Source organism: Dunckerocampus dactyliophorus, chromosome 19, assembly GCF_027744805.1.
Source record: "Dunckerocampus dactyliophorus isolate RoL2022-P2 chromosome 19, RoL_Ddac_1.1, whole genome shotgun sequence".
NCBI lineage: Eukaryota > Metazoa > Chordata > Actinopteri > Syngnathiformes > Syngnathidae > Dunckerocampus > Dunckerocampus dactyliophorus.
The window spans coordinates 2,096,529-2,115,181 of NC_072837.1; the positions used below are offsets into that span (position 1 = coordinate 2,096,529).

The window sequence follows — 18,653 nt, forward strand, 5'->3', positions numbered from 1 at the left end:
CAGGGCTGTCCAAAATGTAGTCAGTCGGCCATTATTGGATATTACACTAATAATATAACAATTATGGTCATTTTTCTTCAGATATCGTAGCATATGTTGATTTCAGCATCTTTAATGTACAAAATGTAGCAAAGTGGCCCCCCAACATCCTTTCATTTTTCTGTATGCAGCCCGGGTGGACAAACATTTGGACAGAAGCTGCATCTGTCAGGAGTCCTTTCATGTTTAGGGACTACCCACATGTCAAGGCAAAGAAAAGCCTTGCACTGGAGGAAACCCAGTAACAAACTGTAATGTAGCTTCTTCCTACATAAACGATGAAAGGGTGATGAGTACCCTTCAGAAGAGTTTGCTGCTTGGCTTAATGTGTTGGTACCTATAGACCTCTGTTCATTTGTGAGCTTTTGAAGCAAATGCAGACCTCCAGCTTTAAAGAGGAAGCGCTCAACATTTGGCAAAAGCTTCATTTTCCCATCTCTGTGCAACATCTTAAGTAAACAGCCCCATTTTCAGAACATGTCAGGTCAAGTGGAAAACAAGTAGCCCTGATGATGATATATATTTTTTATTGCATTTCCCCTGAGAAGGGTGGGGGACAAATTGAGGTTGTATTAGATAACGTGGTAAATTAAGGGTCCCAACTCACCTAATTGACACATTTGGGGGGCAGTTTAAGCTCTTTTAGCATTGTTATGCATCTGCGCTTACAGCTGTCTTCTTGGGTGTGAATTTAGTGTAAGATGACCTTGAATACACAAGGTCAACAAGTCAAAAGTAAAGTGATAGTAATAAAGCACTATTGTGGAGTTCAGCACCAGTATCAGTTTTAGCTCAGATTTGGCCAACGTAACAGCTTTTTCCTTTTGTTTCGGTGGTGTTAAAAAAAAGTGCTATTATCATAAAAGTGAGTTTAAATGCTAATGAGGTTGATTTTTGAGGTCATTTTTCATGTCTGTAAATGATGGCAGAGAAATTGGGGGGGGGGGGGGGGGGGGGGGGTGTCACTGCAGTTCATTTGATGAAAAGCCATTCATTAGAATGATAAGATCTTGCCAGGAATCCAGAACGAGTTAGAAACTAAGACAATAAGCGCTTGATTGTGCAAACATGCATTTAGATCAAACCGTTCTGCGTCGAAACAAAAATGACACACACAGTCGCCTTTATTGCATCCAGTTTATGTTTTGTAAGTACATAACACGGTCCCTGTATTTGCCTGAATGCAAAACAAGGTAAAACGTTTATAATCCTTCTCACCTCGGGAGATATGACACAGGAATTTCGTCAGAGGGAAAATAAGTTTTCGAGCCATACTGCACTGAAAACAGTATCTTTCCACCATAAAACGCTATAATCTAAGCTAGGTGAGCTTTTCCCAACAAGTGTACAAAATACAGTACATTACTTCCTATACAAAATCCTACTAAATTCTTATGAGAGATGGCTACTGCATTAAATAATATAAAGCTTAATTCTTATTTGTGTTAATGGTTTATCAACCTGGTAACATTCAGACTATCATTTTTTTCTCCTCTCTTTAATCTGGTTCTGGGTTAGACATGTATTTCACTAACTTTGTGTAGCGATATGTGCTGCGTTGGGATGTACAATGTTTTCACTTAGTCGTTATATTGCAGTGTACCAACATACAGAATTTTCATGCTTTTTTGCAATGCACAACCCTCTAATTGTCTGTGTAGATTGTCGGTCATCCAGGTCATGGTAGTCCGCAACAGTTAAATGGAGGCACCTGGATGTCTTCCTGTTCCAATTCAACCTTTGCAGGTAGCCCTCTAAATGGCACTTTAGTTAAGAATCTCGATTTGTTTAAAAAAAAAAAAAAAAAAAAAAAGAGAAACAAACAAACAAACGCTGACATCCTTAGAGAAATCCAAATGCGATATTGAAGTGCTTTCTGTATGAAGCAAGGTCCAATGGCTTCACGATAATGACCGACACCGAGGTCAGTCTTATTGTTCTGAACTGGGGCTGTAGAACTGGATCACAGCGTACTTGCCACTTGTCATCCAGTCTGGATCCTGGGAGCTGAGCTTGCTCCCCTGGCCTGGCTGTAGACCCACTTGAATATTAGCCTTTAGAGTCCTCAGGCTGCACAGAGGTGCTGGTCCAAAACCCCTCAGCGCGGCTTCAAAGCCTACTGTATGGTCCCAGTCCCGATCCCCTGCCAGCTTTCTGTAGTTGAGATCACCTTTAAACAGCACCAGGTTTGCCTCCTGCAGAGTGGCGTACAGGTCTGGCGCGTCGGTCGCCATATCACAGAACTCGTGTGGCTGTGTCCAGAAGGGATGGTCGTGATATGACCACACCCCTTCCTTCATGTAGCGTTGCCACTGCACACCCCTCTGAGACATCCACTTGTGATTAGCCGCCATAGTCTGTTGAATGGTCCAATGAAAATCATTGGAGGTCACATCAGAGACAAACCAAGGGAAGGATTTGCCGAGAAAGCGGACCTCGTGGGCCAGACCGGAAGACACGAGGAAATCGGCGAGGACCAAGTCGGTCACTAACTCAAAGCCAGCGTTGTCTAAAACAATGTCCACTCGGTTGGAGCCCGCTTTCCCCGACTGTTGTCGTCGACAGGCAGAAATGAGGGTCGACCACACGGCGTCGGAGTGGTCCACTAAGATGAAAGGCTGCAGGCTGACTAGGGAGTCGATGGGACTGGACTTCTGGGAGTTCTCCACCCCAGCAGAGATGGACAGATCACATTTGTTTCCCCATAGAGAAACCTTAGAAGAGCCAAGTAAGAACAGTGAATGATCTTATCAAAGCATTTATTGCTTTAAATTTGTTAGTTTCTGTTTGATTGGCCAGCATTTTGTTATCAGGTCGTTAATTGACCCGGAAGGAAGTTTAACACACTAATTAGGTTTTAATATTGGCGTTAGACATATATATATTACCAGAAGTGGCAAGGCTATTGTAAAAGTGTTACGTTTCTGTGTTTTGAATCTAATTTCATTATTATTTTTAAGTAAATTTCTAAAGTTCCTGTGCACCACTAGATGGAGCCCATGCGCCATCAGTGGTAGTCTCTCAGCTTGGGAATCATAGATGAGTGAGAATATGCTAACCTGTAGCAGTTTGTTGAAATGCTCCTGCAGGTGATGTTCAGAGATGTCATCTATGTTCTTGTTGATGCCCTCAAAGTATGTGCACAAGGCTATGATGGCCTGCTGGGACTCAAAGAAGCTCTGAGTCTTCCCCTCATTGAATACATCATAATCACTGATAGGCGGGCTGCAATAACATAATCGCTTATTGTTAACAACATAAACTTTATGCAATTCACACTGTCAGCCTTGTCAAGACATGTCAGAATGTTTGAATATAACATTTGCTTCTCACTTGAGCCAGACGGCCTCCTGTATCTTGCGGTACATGTAGCACTCCACAAACAGCCACGGAGACTTGAACCAGCTGACCGCCTCCTGGTCCCCCTGCAGGCCCTGTTGCCTCAGCAGGTATCGATTCCAAGAGTCTGCGTCAGTCAGACCATCATTCAGAGCGAGTATGGGTTTGTCTGTCTGCAACTCATTTCTCAGCTTGGACAGCAGAGAGATGGTTTGCTTCTCCGCTTCGATCCCCTCCTGATGACAAATCCACCAGAAACATGTCAGATTCACAGATTGAATACAATGAAAAATAAAGTGAAGGGAAATTAAAGACACATATTGCCACACCTCTCCATATTCTTCAAAAAACTTGTTTTTATTGCGATGGATTGTGTCAATGACTTTCGTGAGGATTGTAGGCAGTCGGTCTCTCACTGTCAAATATGCGAATGACCTACAGGAAAGAGACACACAACATATAATTGAGGCCAACCTAGCTAGCTCCTACTTAGCAACATGTACTAATTCCACACGAATTTTAATTACAATGAAGACAATTGCATAACGACATAATTATACAATCAGGCAGACTCAATGAACGTCATATCCTCCCAATGCAGACAGTACAGTCAGGCATTGACAGCTTAAGTTAAATGCTAAAGCTACTATTAGTTCGGCCACGTTAGTCCTTCTATTAACTAGCAGTTTTCCGACACAGCAGTGTTTCCAATTAGGGCGACATACTAAAGAAGCTGGCATTCGTACCCAACCACTTTCGCTGACAGAGAAGGAGGAACTACGTTGCTGGTCTGGTCGCACGCCATTTTTCACACTAGCAGCAGCCAGCTGAGCTCCGGATTCAAAAGAAAACTTTATTGGGTGGCTACAAATAAACAAACCGGAAGTTGTTTCGATTATTTTGAAACGACGTCGCCTGGAATCATTGTTTCGTTTATTTCGACATATTCATCTTATTTTCACAAATTAAACTACAATATAATCTATACAATATGTTACTAAAGAAAACGTTGTACTAGTTGTTTTATTTATGGTTCTGTGCTGCCACCTAGCGTTTACATTGAAGTCTAACGTTGTGCCTTCAGAAAGTACAAGTACATCATGACACGTTATGTTTTAGCTATAAAAACGCACCCCAAAATATTTACAAAAAGTAACCAGAGAGTGCCACAAGATCACACATCACATACATTTGTGGCCCACATCCTGGGGCATCCCATGTTGTCAACGGCAACGGTTGTCTAGGAAACCAGAGATTGTCCAATCAGCAAACAGCAGATTTTGAAGCCCTGAGGCTTTTTTGGCGGGAAAGAAAAAAAGGTGGGAGTCGTGCTCAATTTGGGTGGGGGAAATAATTTACTTCAATATAACATATGGTTATACAGTACGCACTTGTGTTTATAGATAGTTTCCAAACAGTTCCACCCACGGTAAACAAACGATAAGTTGAAGAACAGACACACTCAGGATCCCGGATGTCACTGTCCATGAACAAATGACTGGCCCCAGGCTACCCTGCTTACTTTTCTAGAAAATATAAGCATATCAATTGATTGTGGCAGCGTCACTATGGGAACATGGCAGAGCATTGTCAGGATGTTGGGGGGGCCTTGAGTGTGGGAGTCCAGCTGCGTCCACCTCCGGTGTTGAGCCACCGCCGGCCAGAGCCTCCCTTCCCCCCACCGGGCTCCAGCCTGGCCGGATCTGTGTGTCGTCCCCCCCCCCCTTTCTAGACCGAGAGAGGAGTGACTCACCACTCCGGTTTCCAAACGGCCGGTGGACAGAGAGTGGGGGAGGGCGGCGGTTAAAGGACCTGTTTAAACAGGTGTTGTGGTACATGCTTGTGGCGTTCTTCCGGTTGCATCCCCGGCAAGTTTGCAGTGATGTCAGCCAAATTTCACCGTGTTCATTTCTTGCAGGCTGCATTCTGTTGGTTTTACAGCAGGGCCAAAAATCAATTTAGCGGAAATCACTAGTGAGAGAGTCATGTGAAACGTCCAGTCCTCAAGAGACAGAATGACGGGAAGGCAATGTCTCTCACTCATCTGAAAGGCTTCAGAAGAGTCAGTTCATCTACCTGCTGTGAGCCAGCCAGCATGAGTAAACATGCTTTTTATCCTGCTGCCATTAACATCTACTACAGCTCCACTGCTGCATTTGTTTGTCAAAGATTTTTTTGTGCCCCGGTAAGCCTCTCAGGATCAGATGTGGGCCTGTTGTTTGTTGATAGGACAAACAAAACAGTCACAGTCCTGCCCCCTCCTCCTCCCATGTCTCCTTTTACAGACTCTTTTCCTGCAGCCCGGCTAAGCATCCAGTGAACACTATCAATCAATGGCAGCATCTGATGACGACACATTGCATACTGAAGCCCTTCTACTGAAGGTTAAAGAGCCAACCAAGTACAACCTGGAATCTAACAATTAGCCATTAAGTGAGGAACAAGGAGCTGATTTGTGTAGTCACTACTGCTCACTACTGTATTGTGTTACTGAGCATGTGATAGCAGCTATTATGCATCTGCACCAAATTTTGTTTTGTATTGACACAGATATGTTGTCAGAAACGTGAAAATATGTACTTCTTCAGGGACCCATTCGCACTCGTAAATAGTGTGACAGTTATGGGTGTTAGGGCGACATTCATTCGGTTTCTATTTCGGTAAAAACACAATACAGCCCTTTACGGCCCATTACATACTGGCCTGCATGCTCAGTTCATAAACTGGGAGAGACCAAAGTTTTGTGCAGCAGATTCCCTAAAAGAGTAAAGCCCTACTGTTATAAGATAGATCTTTGATTTGCATTTTTGCAGAAGATACCTAAAAACAGCAGAGCACCCCTGTAACGAACAGGATGATGGACTAGGATTTTTGTCATCGACTCCGAAAAACAGCAACCCCCTCCAATTATATGGAAGATATTTGGCGCTTTTATAGTCAGTCCTTAAAAGCAGTTCAACTCAGATGTCATGTGGTGTGGAGGATCTCTGATTAGCCTTTTTCCTTAAAAACGGCAGTGCACGGTCTGTAGGGGATCTTTAAGTTGTGTTTTTGCAGTACATTTAAAAAAACCCCCAAAACAAAACAGATCATATCTTTAGCGCTAAAATAGTGCTTCTTCGTCTTAATTTGTGACTTGACTACCACTAGAAGTTAGTTTTGATGACATAATATACAAAATGGGAATAGTAATACCAGGAACAATTGCGTTGAACCGCCCTGTGCTATATAGGGTCAATCAACAAGTGCAAATATCATATTTAAATAACACAAATGGTTAAGAGTAAGCTAGCATTTAGCATGTAGCAGAGGCTAAAGTCGCCGGCTTGCTTCCGCACCGCCGGGCTTTTTTTTGGGCTCCAACGGTGGTTTAAAACAACAACAAAAAGGGTAGAGCGTTGTGTGTGTGTGTGTTAAGGGGGGGAATTAACGTTAACGCGACCGCCCCCTTGCCCAACGGATCCTGCAACGGCTGGCTGGCTGGCTCCTTCGCCACAGTCATGTGATTGTAACGTAAAACCCCCTAAACCGGAAAACAACCGACGACCCTCTCCGCCGCCGCTACAAAGCTGCTGAGAGCCCAGAGAGGACGGACGGACGGCGCAGAGCGAGAGTCCCCCACCCCGGTGACAAACAGACGGTGGCGGCGGCACGGCAACGACGATTCAGACGGACGGCGAGTACTAAGGTACGGAGAGTAAGAGCTTAAAAATGCAGTATTTGACTCCCAAGTGGCGTTATTTTCACACGTTAGCTTGTTTGTCACACAGGGAAGTTGTTCGTCTTTGCTAGCAAGCAGCCCCATCCCCCTCGGTGCGCGCGCTCGCCGGACCGCGTGCGCGCAATGCACGTCAGTTTCTCGTGCTAGCTGCATTGGGTCAAAATTGTGTGGAATCTGCTGTTTCTGTTCTCATTCATACAAAAAATGATTACGTCGCTTACGTGCTGCCCGTTCATACGTACTTTTATTTGTGACCTTTTAAATGTGGCTGTAACATTGATATATATTTTTCTAAAGTGGGAATTACTTTTATGTTGTACCATGGAAGTGGTTGCTCCACGTGTCTGTCTGCCTCCCAGCAGGGGCGGCGCTATGTCGCCTGCAAACAAGTTGCTATTGAAAGCCCTCGCAGTAGTGCTGCCTAAACTTTTCAATAACTCTCTGGCTTGGTTCAAATTTCCTGTCAATTCATTTTTTATAAACTAGCCATGTTGTTTTTCTAAACTAGCAAGTATAAAATATCAAACAATTTTAACCCTTCAAATGTTAACATTATATAAGCGCACTGTATTTTTAATTTTATTTAGTGCTATTTCATGTATTATTAAGCTCATGCCTCAATATTTTCTTATTCTTTTATATATTTTCTCAAACCATGACATTCTTTTTGAGTTTATATTTTCTCATTCTTTTATATATTTTCTCAAAACATGACAAAGTCTTTTTGAGTTGCTTGTATCAAAACAATTGCACTTGCTTTGCTATTGCTATTATATGCAACGATTTTGTACATTTATTTATTTTTTTAGTATTTGACTGAGTTAGGGACTATTTTTGCAAACATAACTAAAATTGTATGGTTTCTTCAGGGATTATTTGGGGTATTCAATGACAGGAAGCTTTGATCTTTGAATTTAGTAAATAATCAGTAAAGCTGACCTTTTGTCAGGTAAATAACATCAATGATGATAATAAACATAGAGCAGATCGACATCAATCTCGAGTCAAGTTATAGCCATTTAGTGCTAAGTGGGTCTTTATTCTATTTTTTTTTTTAAACTCCATTTAACGGGGTGAGGGGGAGACCCGAGGCTAGCAGCACCGAATGCCGGGGGTGCAACCATCTGCTTGAGGCAGATGGTGAGATGGGCTGCCGGTTTATAAGTGCGATGAGTTAATGCCGAGTACAGACAATATTGTCTAAACCACATGTCAAACTCGTGCCATGGAGGGCCGAGATGCTGCAGGTTTTCTCTCCAACCAGTTTCTTTAGCAGGTGATTTAATTGATGAGCTCCTTCCCTCAAACTGAAGGTGTTGATCATTAAATTCACCTGCTTTAGGGACTGACTGGAAAGAAAACCTGCAGTGTCTCGGCCCTCCATGGCACGAGTTTGACACCCCTGGTCTAAACAATCCCCATTCACGTTGAAAAACCTACAAAACGCAGCAAAAACCACTGCAACATGCTTGCCAGGCCAGTAGTTGGCGATAGAGGCACTACACACAACAGCTATCATGAATGCCCTTCTTTGGCGTATATGTGGCGTGATAATGCCCCGCCACTGAACACAGTAGCGTTGTTGTAACTATACACTTTGTATACACAAATGGCGCCATAGTTGTTTTGAATGTGCACACCCTCCATTTGAACAGTGTTGTGTAAATGCCCCCATAGTAAACACGTTTGTTTGTGGTGTACGATCACATCCTGCAACGCCACAGTACTAGAAGTCTCTGCGGCCATACCTTTTGGAGTATATGCCTATTAAGTGCCCCGTGTTGGGGGTGCACAGTTACACATTTGAGGTTATGCGAGGTAAATGAACCGAGAAGCAACCGTCTGCCTTCCTGATGGAGAAAGTCCTCCTCTTGGGAGGAATGTGTGCCGACACCCATCACCCTGATCATGTGATGGCCCCAAGCCTTCCCGGTCCTACGATGACCTCTAGGGTTGACAGCACTTGTTCCAATAGGTCAGCGGGATGTGTCAAGTCCTGACATGTCTGCTGTGATTGACTTGAGAAGAACAGAGTCGTGCGTGTGCGAGCTTGCTCAGAAGTCCCACAATATTGTATTGGAAGTGTGCTGGCTTTCAGTAAACACACTGATGGGAACACGCTAATGAATGAACATGCTAATGAGCTGTGGTGCTCTTTAGACACTTTTTTTTACTTATACACTCTTAACTCTGCACTTGTCCAACATAATAGATGTCATATCCCACATGACCACAATCTATTTATGGTGATGGGTTGCCAGTCAAATTTGCATAATTTGCCATGCCGCATTTTTATGGATGCTGCAGGAGACAAAAAGTGAGCAAAGAACATGAAAAGCAAAACTATGTTTAGCAATACAAATAAACTCAGTGTGTGTGTGTTTTTTATTAATTTTTTTGTCACAAGCAAGACAGAACCACCTGTGAGTGCTTCGGGAGGCACGGTTGAGAAGAGCAGTTTGTGCGTTTGTTAGTCTCCAAAAGCATCCAATGAGACCAGAAAAAGTTGCGCGATTTGTCACCAGTTGTTTTTTGAAAAAAGAATCTCGACGTGTCTGAATACAGTCAAACCTGTCTATAGCGGCCACTAAAGGGAAACGGCAAAAGTGGCCGCTACAGGCAGGTGGCCGTTATAGATAGGTTGGCGGCCATTTTGAATTTTTGCGTGCACATATTAAGATGTCTGTGATTAGAAGCTTGTTGTGTTTGCAGATACATATAATTATACTGTTACATGTTGACCAGTAGAGGGCACTGTGGGACTGCGCATAAAAGTTGTAAAGAACAACTAGGCTTGTTATTCTACAGCACCCACAGAACAAATCTGTGCTACTATATATACGGCAGAATGTCATTACAGCTTTAGTTCATCGGGAAGTGACGGTGCGACGTCACGAGCAGGAGAGCTAAGTTGAGTGCTAGCTGTGAGTGTCGAGAGAGTTGGGAAGTGTGTTTATGTTGGCGTGGATGTAAAGTCCTGCTGTGTTCTCCGCTGTTAATAAAGCGATTAAAGTGCATCGGCGACGTGAGTCTCTCCTTCCCCACATTTGTGTCAGTGTCAGTGGCTGCTATAGGCAGGTGGCCGTTATATACAGGTGGCGGCTAAGACAGGTTTAACTGTACTTAAGTTGGCAACACGGAACCCTCTTGCAACGTCGTCTTATTCTAAGGGTTAGTTACACGATGGCGTCTACTGTGCGGGGTTGGAACAACAAGCTGCATTCACAGACAGTCCCATTATGATGTGTTTATGAGCAAGGGCCAACAGATAGCATCACCAAATCTATTGTAACATTAAGGAGAGGGTCAGGCGGGCACAAATGTTAGCAACACTAGCGGTGCTAACATTACAGTCACATTGTTACAGCAACATCATGCTAGGTTAGCCTATTCACTGAAGAAAATCAAACTTCTAGCTACTGTGTCTAACTGGCGGATAGTTGGCAGAGCACCAGTCTTTATTTTAAGATGTGTAGCGAAGCGCCCCACCCCATGACGTCATGAAAAACTTTTAGGCCATTTATCCGCCTCTTGTCTCAAAAGTGGAGCAAACAAACAACATCATTAAAACGTGACTTGCATAACAGAGGATGTTTAAACCAGTCGACATTGGCTTGGGCTTGACCCCTCTGATCATATGATTAGTGCTCATGAACATAATGAGCACACTGTCTTTGAAAAGTAGTGCTCGTTAGTTTAAAAAAAAGCCTTCATTTCTTTTGTGGTTGCACAACCCTCCGGTCTTGTCGCAGACAGGAAACTGACGTGTGTGTGTGTGTGTGTGTGTGTGTGCAGGTTGAAGAATGGAGTTGGCCAACCACGGTCTTATCCTGCTGCAGCAGCTCAACGCTCAGAGGGAGTTTGGCTTCCTGTGCGACTGCACGGTGGCTATAGGAGACGTCTTCTTTAAAGCCCACAAGGCCGTGCTCGCCGCCTTCTCCAACTACTTCAGAATGCTCTTCATTCACCAGGACAGGTACGGAGGACACGCAGCCAAACGGTCAGCGTGTATCACCAGCGTGAGGACTTTTAGCAAGCAGCCACACTTGTCCACACGGGTACAGATATTAAAAAAAAAACGCATAATTTTCTATGCGTTTTGGCCTCATGTCCACATGCAAAAAAAAAAACCCAAAATGTTTGGCTTCAGTGTTTGTGTGTGGACGGGCAAAACTGAGCTTTTTGGTTTGTGCCCCATGAAATGTGGGACAATATGTTATTTAACATCAGAACATAAACTCATTGACTTACAGGTGTCATGTCCTGCAAGCAAGCACTGATTTTAAAGCTAATGTACAAGTCATTGTACAGCTCATCTCTCACTATATTCAATATTAGAGTGTTATAATGTGCGACCTCGCCAGCTATGTTTGCTTTTTCACGATTCTGATTGGCCAAAATGTGCACTACAGCTGGTGAATGTTTTAGTAGAATTTATTTTTATTTAAAAAAAAAAAACTATATAAAAGTAATAATTATTTTAATGTATTTAATTTATTTAGTTAATTTTTTAAAAAGTAATTTTTGAATGATTAATTACACCGCAAATTCGTTGACTCTGAATCAGCAGTACCTCTGCTGATTGCCACCGGGTAGTGCAGTCCATTTTGCCTCAGTTGCTTCAAGACTATGGAATCACAGGAGTGCCAAAATAAAAGGGAATACGTGTGGAAATACACAGAGAAGCAATAATAGTTTTCCATTTTGTCATTGTTTTTTCTGTATTGTCTTTGTTTTTTCCAATTTGCTGTTGTTTTTCCTGTTTTGTATTTGTCTTTTCCACTTGTGTTTTGTCATTCATTGCATTTAGTAATGACAAAGACAAAAGAATGATTTCTGTATTGTCTTTGTTTTTTTTCCATTTTGGTGTCGCTTTTCCTGTTTTGTCTTTGTCTTTTCCATTTGTGTTTTTTCATTTAGTAGTGGCAAATGCAAAAGAAAGACGCATTCTGCCAGGATGATGACTACTCCATACGTGATTACACGATTCCTGCTTGCAGGGCCTATGTCGTTATGGAAACTCGGGAGCCTGGAAAAAATGTCACAGACAGAAAGCAGACGCAAATACACGTTTATCAAAAGTAAACGGGGGAAATTTAAATAAGATAAGGTAAGGCATTTACCTCCTCAAGATTGCGCCACACAGCTTCATCCATATCTGTATTCATCAACGCAGATTTGGCCTTTAAAGACTTTAAAGACCTTTTTATCAAAACTTTCCATGACATCTTCCACCAACTGAGCAATTGCTCATAATTCTCATTCGTCCACGGCCGCCATATTTCAATTTCCCCCGTTTACTTCTGTGGGCGGGTCATTCTTTTGCATTTGCATGCTTTTGCATTTGCCATTACTGAATGACAAAACACAAATGGAAAAGACATAGACAAAACAGAAATCATTGTTTTGTCTTTGTCTTTACTAAATGCAATGAATGACAACACGCAAGTGGAAAAGACAAATACAAAACAGAAAAAACAACGGCAAATTGGAGAAAAAGTGTATATTTTTTTATTACTGATTCTCTTTGTATTTCCACACGTATTTCCTTTTAATTTTGGCACTCCTGTGATTCCATACAAGACGTGACTAATGAACAATCTATAGCTCACAGCAGTCGTCTATTATGATTCCCATGCAGCCCGTTTAGGCAGCAGAGAGCAGCAGTTACGCCTCCGCTGTTATTTAACTGTTGTCTACTGACAAAAACACTTGCACACAAAAGGGTGAACGTTACTCTTAACATGCGCCCCTACTGTGTTTATTTTTCTGACAAATACGCCACAAGGTGGCGCTGTTATTAAACACCACATGTACTAAGTAGAAATTTCTCACACAGCTCAGTGTGCTCTACAAAACATCCACTGTAACTTTATGGTGTTTAGCTGATACCGGGGGAAATTTGGTACACCCGTGCGTGTGTGTGTGTAAACCTTGGTTGGAAAAACATGGCTACCATTAAGCAAAGCGTCCTCATGTGGTCACTCATTGTCCATCATGGATTGAGCACAGACTCCTGCTTGTGAAGCAGTGACTAATGTTGCTAATTGTTGCTTTTCCAGCGACTGCGTGCGTCTGAAGGCGGCCGACATCCAGCCCGACATTTTCAGCTACCTTCTCAACCTGATGTACACTGGCAAGCTGGCCCCCCAGCTCATTGACCCCGCTCGGCTGGAGCAAGGCGTGCGCTTCCTCCACGCCTACCCTCTCCTGCAGGAGGCCAGCCAGTCGGCGTACTCCCACCCGGAGCAGAGCCTCAACCTCTCCACCTCCCTCTACGGCATCCAGATCGCCGACCAGCAGGCGGCGCTGTCGGCGAGGAGACCGCTCTCCTCGCCCGTCGACATGGAGCAGCTCCCCTCGGCCGCCGTGGCTTCGTCCAAGCCCTCCCCGCCAGAAGCGGAGGCCTCCACCAGTGGAGCTCCGCCTGCCGCCGAAGAGGGGGCGGGGTCAGACACGCTGACAAGTGCTGACGTGGCCTCTGCCAACGCCATCCTGCACGTGAAGCCCAGCATCATGAAGAGGAGTTCCTCCTTCAGGAAGCACTACTCCTGCCACCTGTGCAGGAGTCGCTTCAACCAGAGGAGCCTGCTTAGGGAGCACCTCCTGCAGCACACCCAAGCGCTGGCACAAAGCTCAGGGGAGCTCAACAGCGCCCCCTCCCCTCTAATGCCTGCTGACCAGACCATGCTGGATGGAAGCAAAGCCAGCACCTCCGTGGAGATCATCAGCGACAGCGAGCAAACGCCTGCCTCGGGTAACAACTCCGACTCCCCCCGAGCTGAAGTGTCCACCTCAGGGTGGGGGGTGGGCGGTTTAAACTCCCAGGCGGACACGCCGCCCCCGTCGGACATTGCGGACATCGACAACCTGGAGAGCGCCGACCTGGACCGCGAGCTGAAGCGGCGGAAATACGAGTGCTGCACGTGCGGCCGCAAGTTCATCCAGAAGAGCCACTGGCGCGAGCACATGTACATCCACACGGGCAAGCCCTTCAAGTGCAGCGCCTGCGGCAAGAGCTTCTGCCGTGCCAACCAGGCCGCGCGCCACGTGTGCCTCAACCAAGGCGCCGACGCCTACACGCTTGTGGACCGGCAAAGCATGGAACTGTGCGCGGCGGGCGACGACAGCAGCCAGATGGAGGCCATGTTCCTGGCCTCCTCCAAACCCTACAAGTGTAACATCTGCGCCACCACCTTCTCCAGTCCCAACGAGGTCATCAAGCACCTGTGCTTCACCCAGGGGGGCTTGGTGGGGCTGCAGGGGAACGCCACAGCGGGAATGCTGACGCAGCACGAGGAGGTTTCCAAAGACGACGGATCCGATTTGTCCAACTCGGCCACGCCGCTCGACGCCATCAAGGCTGAGGACGTGCTGGTAGAGTAGCGACACCACTTTTCCCAAATGATCTTTCATGGGTAAGCTAACAGACGTCAGGCAGGGTTTGCGTTTGTCAGCCGGTTGCATTCACAGGGAGACGACCGCCATCTCGCCTCACCTTGCTGGAGCTGCGCTGAGGACTTTCAAGCTACTGACTGCTTTCAAACAGGAAGCGAGAGGCCCGACTTTGAGATGTTGTCTGACTGCACACAACAAAACATGCTTTTGCTGCAGGGAGACTAAAGAGGACAAACGCCCGAGACAATCTGTGCTCTTGCTGTCTTCCTTAACCCCATTTACTCAACACGAGCTGCAACCTTTCATGTGTTGACTTTGGTGTTTGTGTCTGTCCACCACTGGAGAAAGCACACTTACTTTTAGCAGTATCAGAGTTTGGGCCACTCTCTTAACTAACAAACAAACTTAACTAAACAAACAAACATATGGAAGCCTGTTTCTGCTGCTGAAAGAAAAATAATATCCCAATAGGAAGTCCAAATTAAGAGATAAGAAAGTCATAATTACAAGATAAAAAGTTGGAATTAGGAGATAGAAAGTCATCATGAGATAAAGTCATAATTATCAGGTAAAAAGTCCACATTTTCAGATACAAACAGCCTTCTTCACTTGAGCCTTCGTCACATGGCACATGTGCGATTTGTATGTCATACATTTTGACTTTTTATCTCATTTTGAATGTTTATCTCATCATTTTGATTTACTGTGGGGATGTTTTATTTTCTTTCAGTGGCGCAAACAGGCTTCCATACAAAAATGCAGATTTCCTCTTGTGCCATTTCCATTATTATTTTTTGATACTCCATCCTCACACAGATCTTATCTTTTTCAACCAACTTGAATCCACTCCCAAAGCCCCTTAAATATTTTTCACACTAGTTTTTGATAAATTCACAAAGAACCTATGAAGAGAAAATGTAGCTTTTATGTGTAGAGTTCCATTAGGGATGGGCAAGAAGGACCATTAACATAACTGTAGCCTTCAATAATGATCTTTTAGAATGATTTTATTAACAGAAGCGATTGCCCCGCTAGGAATAATCAATATAGTTGTCATTTCATAGGATCCATCTCTCTATAATATTGTAGTAAGATACAATTCCTTATATCGTCCAAAGAAAAGCATGCATCTCCAGATTGTATTTATTTAAAAAAAAAAAAGAAGCTATTTTTGCAATCCCCCCTGCCCAAAAAATGTTTTTTTTATGGGAAAAAAAGTCCCAAAAAATGTGGAGGTGTGTGCTATTCCTTAAACACAAACATTTTTGTTTAATATGCTGTCCTTTACAGACATTTTTACACAAGCTAAAGATGGTTTCCACAGGTCGAGTCGAAGTTTTAAGTTTTTTGTTCTTCAAAAAAAAGGGCACAGAGAGAACGTTAAAAAGCTGTGGTTATGTTCTTGCAGTGTACCGCTAGGTGGCGCTGCTGAAAGGTCCAGCATTCTGATCATTCAAAAAAAAAAAACATCTTCAGTAATTGTGTGCGTGCGCGTGTGCGTGTTTAGACATGTGGCTATCTCAGGAAGTTGAGAAGTTTGACACCGTCCTGTCTGTCCCTCACCTTGTTTATAGAGACATGACATCAGGACTAGTCCATCCCATAATACTTGAGTTAATACATGATGTCCCCACCCTCAATGCTCATCTGACATCTACTGTGATCAAAGTGCTCTCAGGAATGCGAGTCTTTTTATTTTCTTTATCAACTACTTTGTTTTGTTTTTTAAGTGAAGAGCAGACAATAAAATGTCTTTTTATTTCACTTCTCTTTTTATTTCACTTGTTTTAACTTTCTTATGCAGAGTCTGAGTGTTATGAGCATACCTTGTACACTCAAGACACCTCAGCATTGGGAAAAAAACGTTTTTAAAAGTTTTTATATGGTAGCAATGTTTTTATTGCTTGTAGTTTTTAAAATTAAAATCCCCAAAACCAAAGAAATATTTTTCTAGTTTATCAAAATGTAATTTTTAATTCTAGAAAGCTTATAGAAAAAAGATCTATATTTTGTGTAATTTATAGTTGATTTATGTTTTTTAAATCAAAAGTTGGGTTTTTTTTTTACCTTTACCTTTTATATAATCAGAAAATGCAGATTATACTAACATCTTTTCCATCATCAGGGATGAAAATGGAAGCAGACACTTTTATTTCCTCCCCTCTCAAACTTTATTGAATGAAATATAGACAAGATTCTGTATTGTTACTATGAACAGCTTGGAAATATAAAAGACAGTTAAAACCATGCTTAGATGAATATTACAGTTGAACGGCTGTCGGAAGGAGATTAGTTATAACAATAAGTACATACAGTACAAGAGCATAACATACAATCTGTACAAATGTTAACAGACTCCACAATTAAAGTGTGTTACAAAAAGCTACAAGCTGCTGAGATCAACTAAGTCAATGCAGTTGGATTTTTTTTTTTTGTACAAAAATCAAGGATTGATACAGCCACTGAGTGATTTACTTGGTAATAATGTGCTGTTACTTGATGAAAAAATACGGTCAAGTCAAAAACTTCACGCACTACCTTCTGCAGCCACCAGAGGGCGTCATTTTACCAGCAAACCGAGTGAGATCTTTTTTAAAGCTAGCTCGACCTCATGATGCGCGATGGTGATAAAATAGCATCTTATTCTATTATTACAAGAACATAATGAGTGATAAGGTTGTTTCACAGTAAATTAGGCAGCTTATGTTTTCCTTATATACATTAAAAAGCGAAAAGATGACCCCCGAAAATGCTGTAATTTGGATGTTTTGCAGTATGGGAATCACAGTTTGTACCATGGCTGCTACAAAACCATTCAAGGCGTCAGTCCTTTTATGCAACAATTTGCTTTGGTAATCTTGTTGTTGCGCACACTGTATGCATTATTTTAAGGGGGAAAAAACAAAACAGGGCTCAAAATGAAAAAATAAAGGGCCACTGAAAGTGTATTGGAGATATAAATACAATATACAAGATAAGAATCCTCCATCTGTTTACCTTTCGATATACTCTGACACCTATACAGATCACACACCCCACACACACACTCACTCACACGGAGGTAAACACTCGTCCAGGTGGGTGATGCTTGCCTCATTACAGCAATAGAAGAGGTCACTGAGACACTGCTGGATGCTGGGTGGTTTTGGGTGGATGGATGGCTGGATGGATGGATGAATGAGAGGATTACTCTCTCGGGGCAGGAAGGAGTGGAGCCCAGTCTCAGTGTCTCAGTGTCTGCGTTAGCACCGAGCATCCTCTTTCTTTTTGTCTTCTCTCGTCCTCTTCCCTCTCGTCCTGGTGCAGACGGGACGTCTCCCAGGCGACATCTGGGCACAGAGGACAATGTGTGTCATGAAATGGACTTGACGTGTTCATCATATGGGATTAAAGCTTGACCACACGCTCCAGGGGTCATATCATTTTTTGTTTTTTAGATTAATATTACGTCAGAGGGAGTTTTTCTTTGCCTGTTCGTGTGGAGTTTGTCTGGTTTTCTTTAACGTGAGGGGCGTGGTTCATGTGTAAAGTGCCTTGAGATAACATCTGCTGTGAACTGGAGCTACAGAAATAAAACCACCTTCCAGTATACAGTACCCGTCAAAAGTTTGGAGACATTGTGTCATTCAAAAGTATGCAAAAGTGTCTCAAAACTTTTGACTAATACTTTATACTGGAAGTCAAGTCTAATTTATCTCTATATCTGTCAAAAGTTTGGAGACACTTTCTCATTCAATATGATGTGAAAGTGTCTCCAAACTTTTGACTACTGTTTTGCAGTATACAACAGCCTTTCAGAGTGTGGACACTTTTGCATACTTCTGAATGAGCAGGTGTCTCCAAACTTTTGACTGCTAACGTATACTGTAAGTCAAATAAATTTTATATCTGTACCAGTCAAACGTTGGGAGATGCTTTTGCATCTTACTGAATGAAAAAGTGTATCCAAACCTTTGACTGGTATAAAAAATTGACATGACCGTATACAGTAGTCATCAAAGTTTGGAGACACTTTCTCATTCAACAGGACATGAAGGTGTCTCAAAACATTTGACTAGTATTGTATATGTAAGTCACATCCATTTCATCTTAATACCAATCATAAGATTAGAGACACTTTTACATCCCATTGAATGAGAATGTGTCTCCAAAGTTT

The 18,653-nt window shown here is 43.1% G+C and overlaps 3 protein-coding genes across 4 annotated transcripts in view; 1 reads left to right on the forward strand and 2 right to left on the reverse strand.

Moving 5' to 3' along the window:
• Positions 1 to 1,162: 1,162 nt before the first annotated feature.
• On the reverse strand, positions 1,163 to 4,228 carry armt1 (acidic residue methyltransferase 1). Its single transcript, XM_054762012.1, has 5 exons — positions 4,125 to 4,228; positions 3,708 to 3,813; positions 3,373 to 3,614; positions 3,099 to 3,264; positions 1,163 to 2,753 (listed from the first exon to the last, which is right to left on the reverse strand). The coding sequence occupies exons 1-5, from the start codon at positions 4,181 to 4,183 to the stop codon at positions 1,971 to 1,973; spliced, it is 1,356 nt and encodes a 451-aa protein (XP_054617987.1). The 5' UTR covers positions 4,184 to 4,228; the 3' UTR covers positions 1,163 to 1,970.
• A 1,889-nt stretch (positions 4,229 to 6,117) lies between these two features.
• zbtb2b (zinc finger and BTB domain containing 2b) lies at positions 6,118 to 18,178 on the forward strand. Its single transcript, XM_054761733.1, has 3 exons — positions 6,118 to 7,066; positions 10,895 to 11,075; positions 13,162 to 18,178. Exons 2-3 carry the CDS (start codon positions 10,903 to 10,905, stop codon positions 14,483 to 14,485), a joined length of 1,497 nt encoding a protein of 498 aa, XP_054617708.1. The 5' UTR covers positions 6,118 to 7,066; positions 10,895 to 10,902; the 3' UTR covers positions 14,486 to 18,178.
• akap12b (A kinase (PRKA) anchor protein 12b) overlaps positions 16,631 to 18,653 on the reverse strand; it is a 35,523-nt gene continuing 33,500 nt past the window's right edge. For both annotated transcript variants that reach the window (XM_054761731.1, XM_054761732.1), the window contains one exon: positions 16,631 to 17,826. The gene's annotated coding sequence lies outside the window, so the exon portion shown is untranslated. The remainder of the gene's footprint in view (positions 17,827 to 18,653) is intronic.

What these genes read in the sequence shown, in the direction of transcription:
- armt1 (XM_054762012.1), bottom strand. Translation starts at nt 4,183, where the DNA reads ATGGCGTGCGACCAGACCAGCAACGTAGTTCCTCCTTCTCTGTCAGCG. An exon ending in CAGGAGGCCGTCTGGCTCAA is followed by an intron (nt 3,265 to 3,372) that starts GTGAGAAGCAAA and finishes ATGTTATTGCAG; the next exon opens with CCCGCCTATCAGTGATTATG. An exon ending in ATTTCAACAAACTGCTACAG is followed by an intron (nt 2,754 to 3,098) that starts GTTAGCATATTC and finishes GGCTCTTCTAAG; the next exon opens with GTTTCTCTATGGGGAAACAA.
- zbtb2b (XM_054761733.1), top strand. Translation starts at nt 10,903, where the DNA reads ATGGAGTTGGCCAACCACGGTCTTATCCTGCTGCAGCAGCTCAACGCT. An exon ending in CTCTTCATTCACCAGGACAG is followed by an intron (nt 11,076 to 13,161) that starts GTACGGAGGACA and finishes TTGCTTTTCCAG; the next exon opens with CGACTGCGTGCGTCTGAAGG.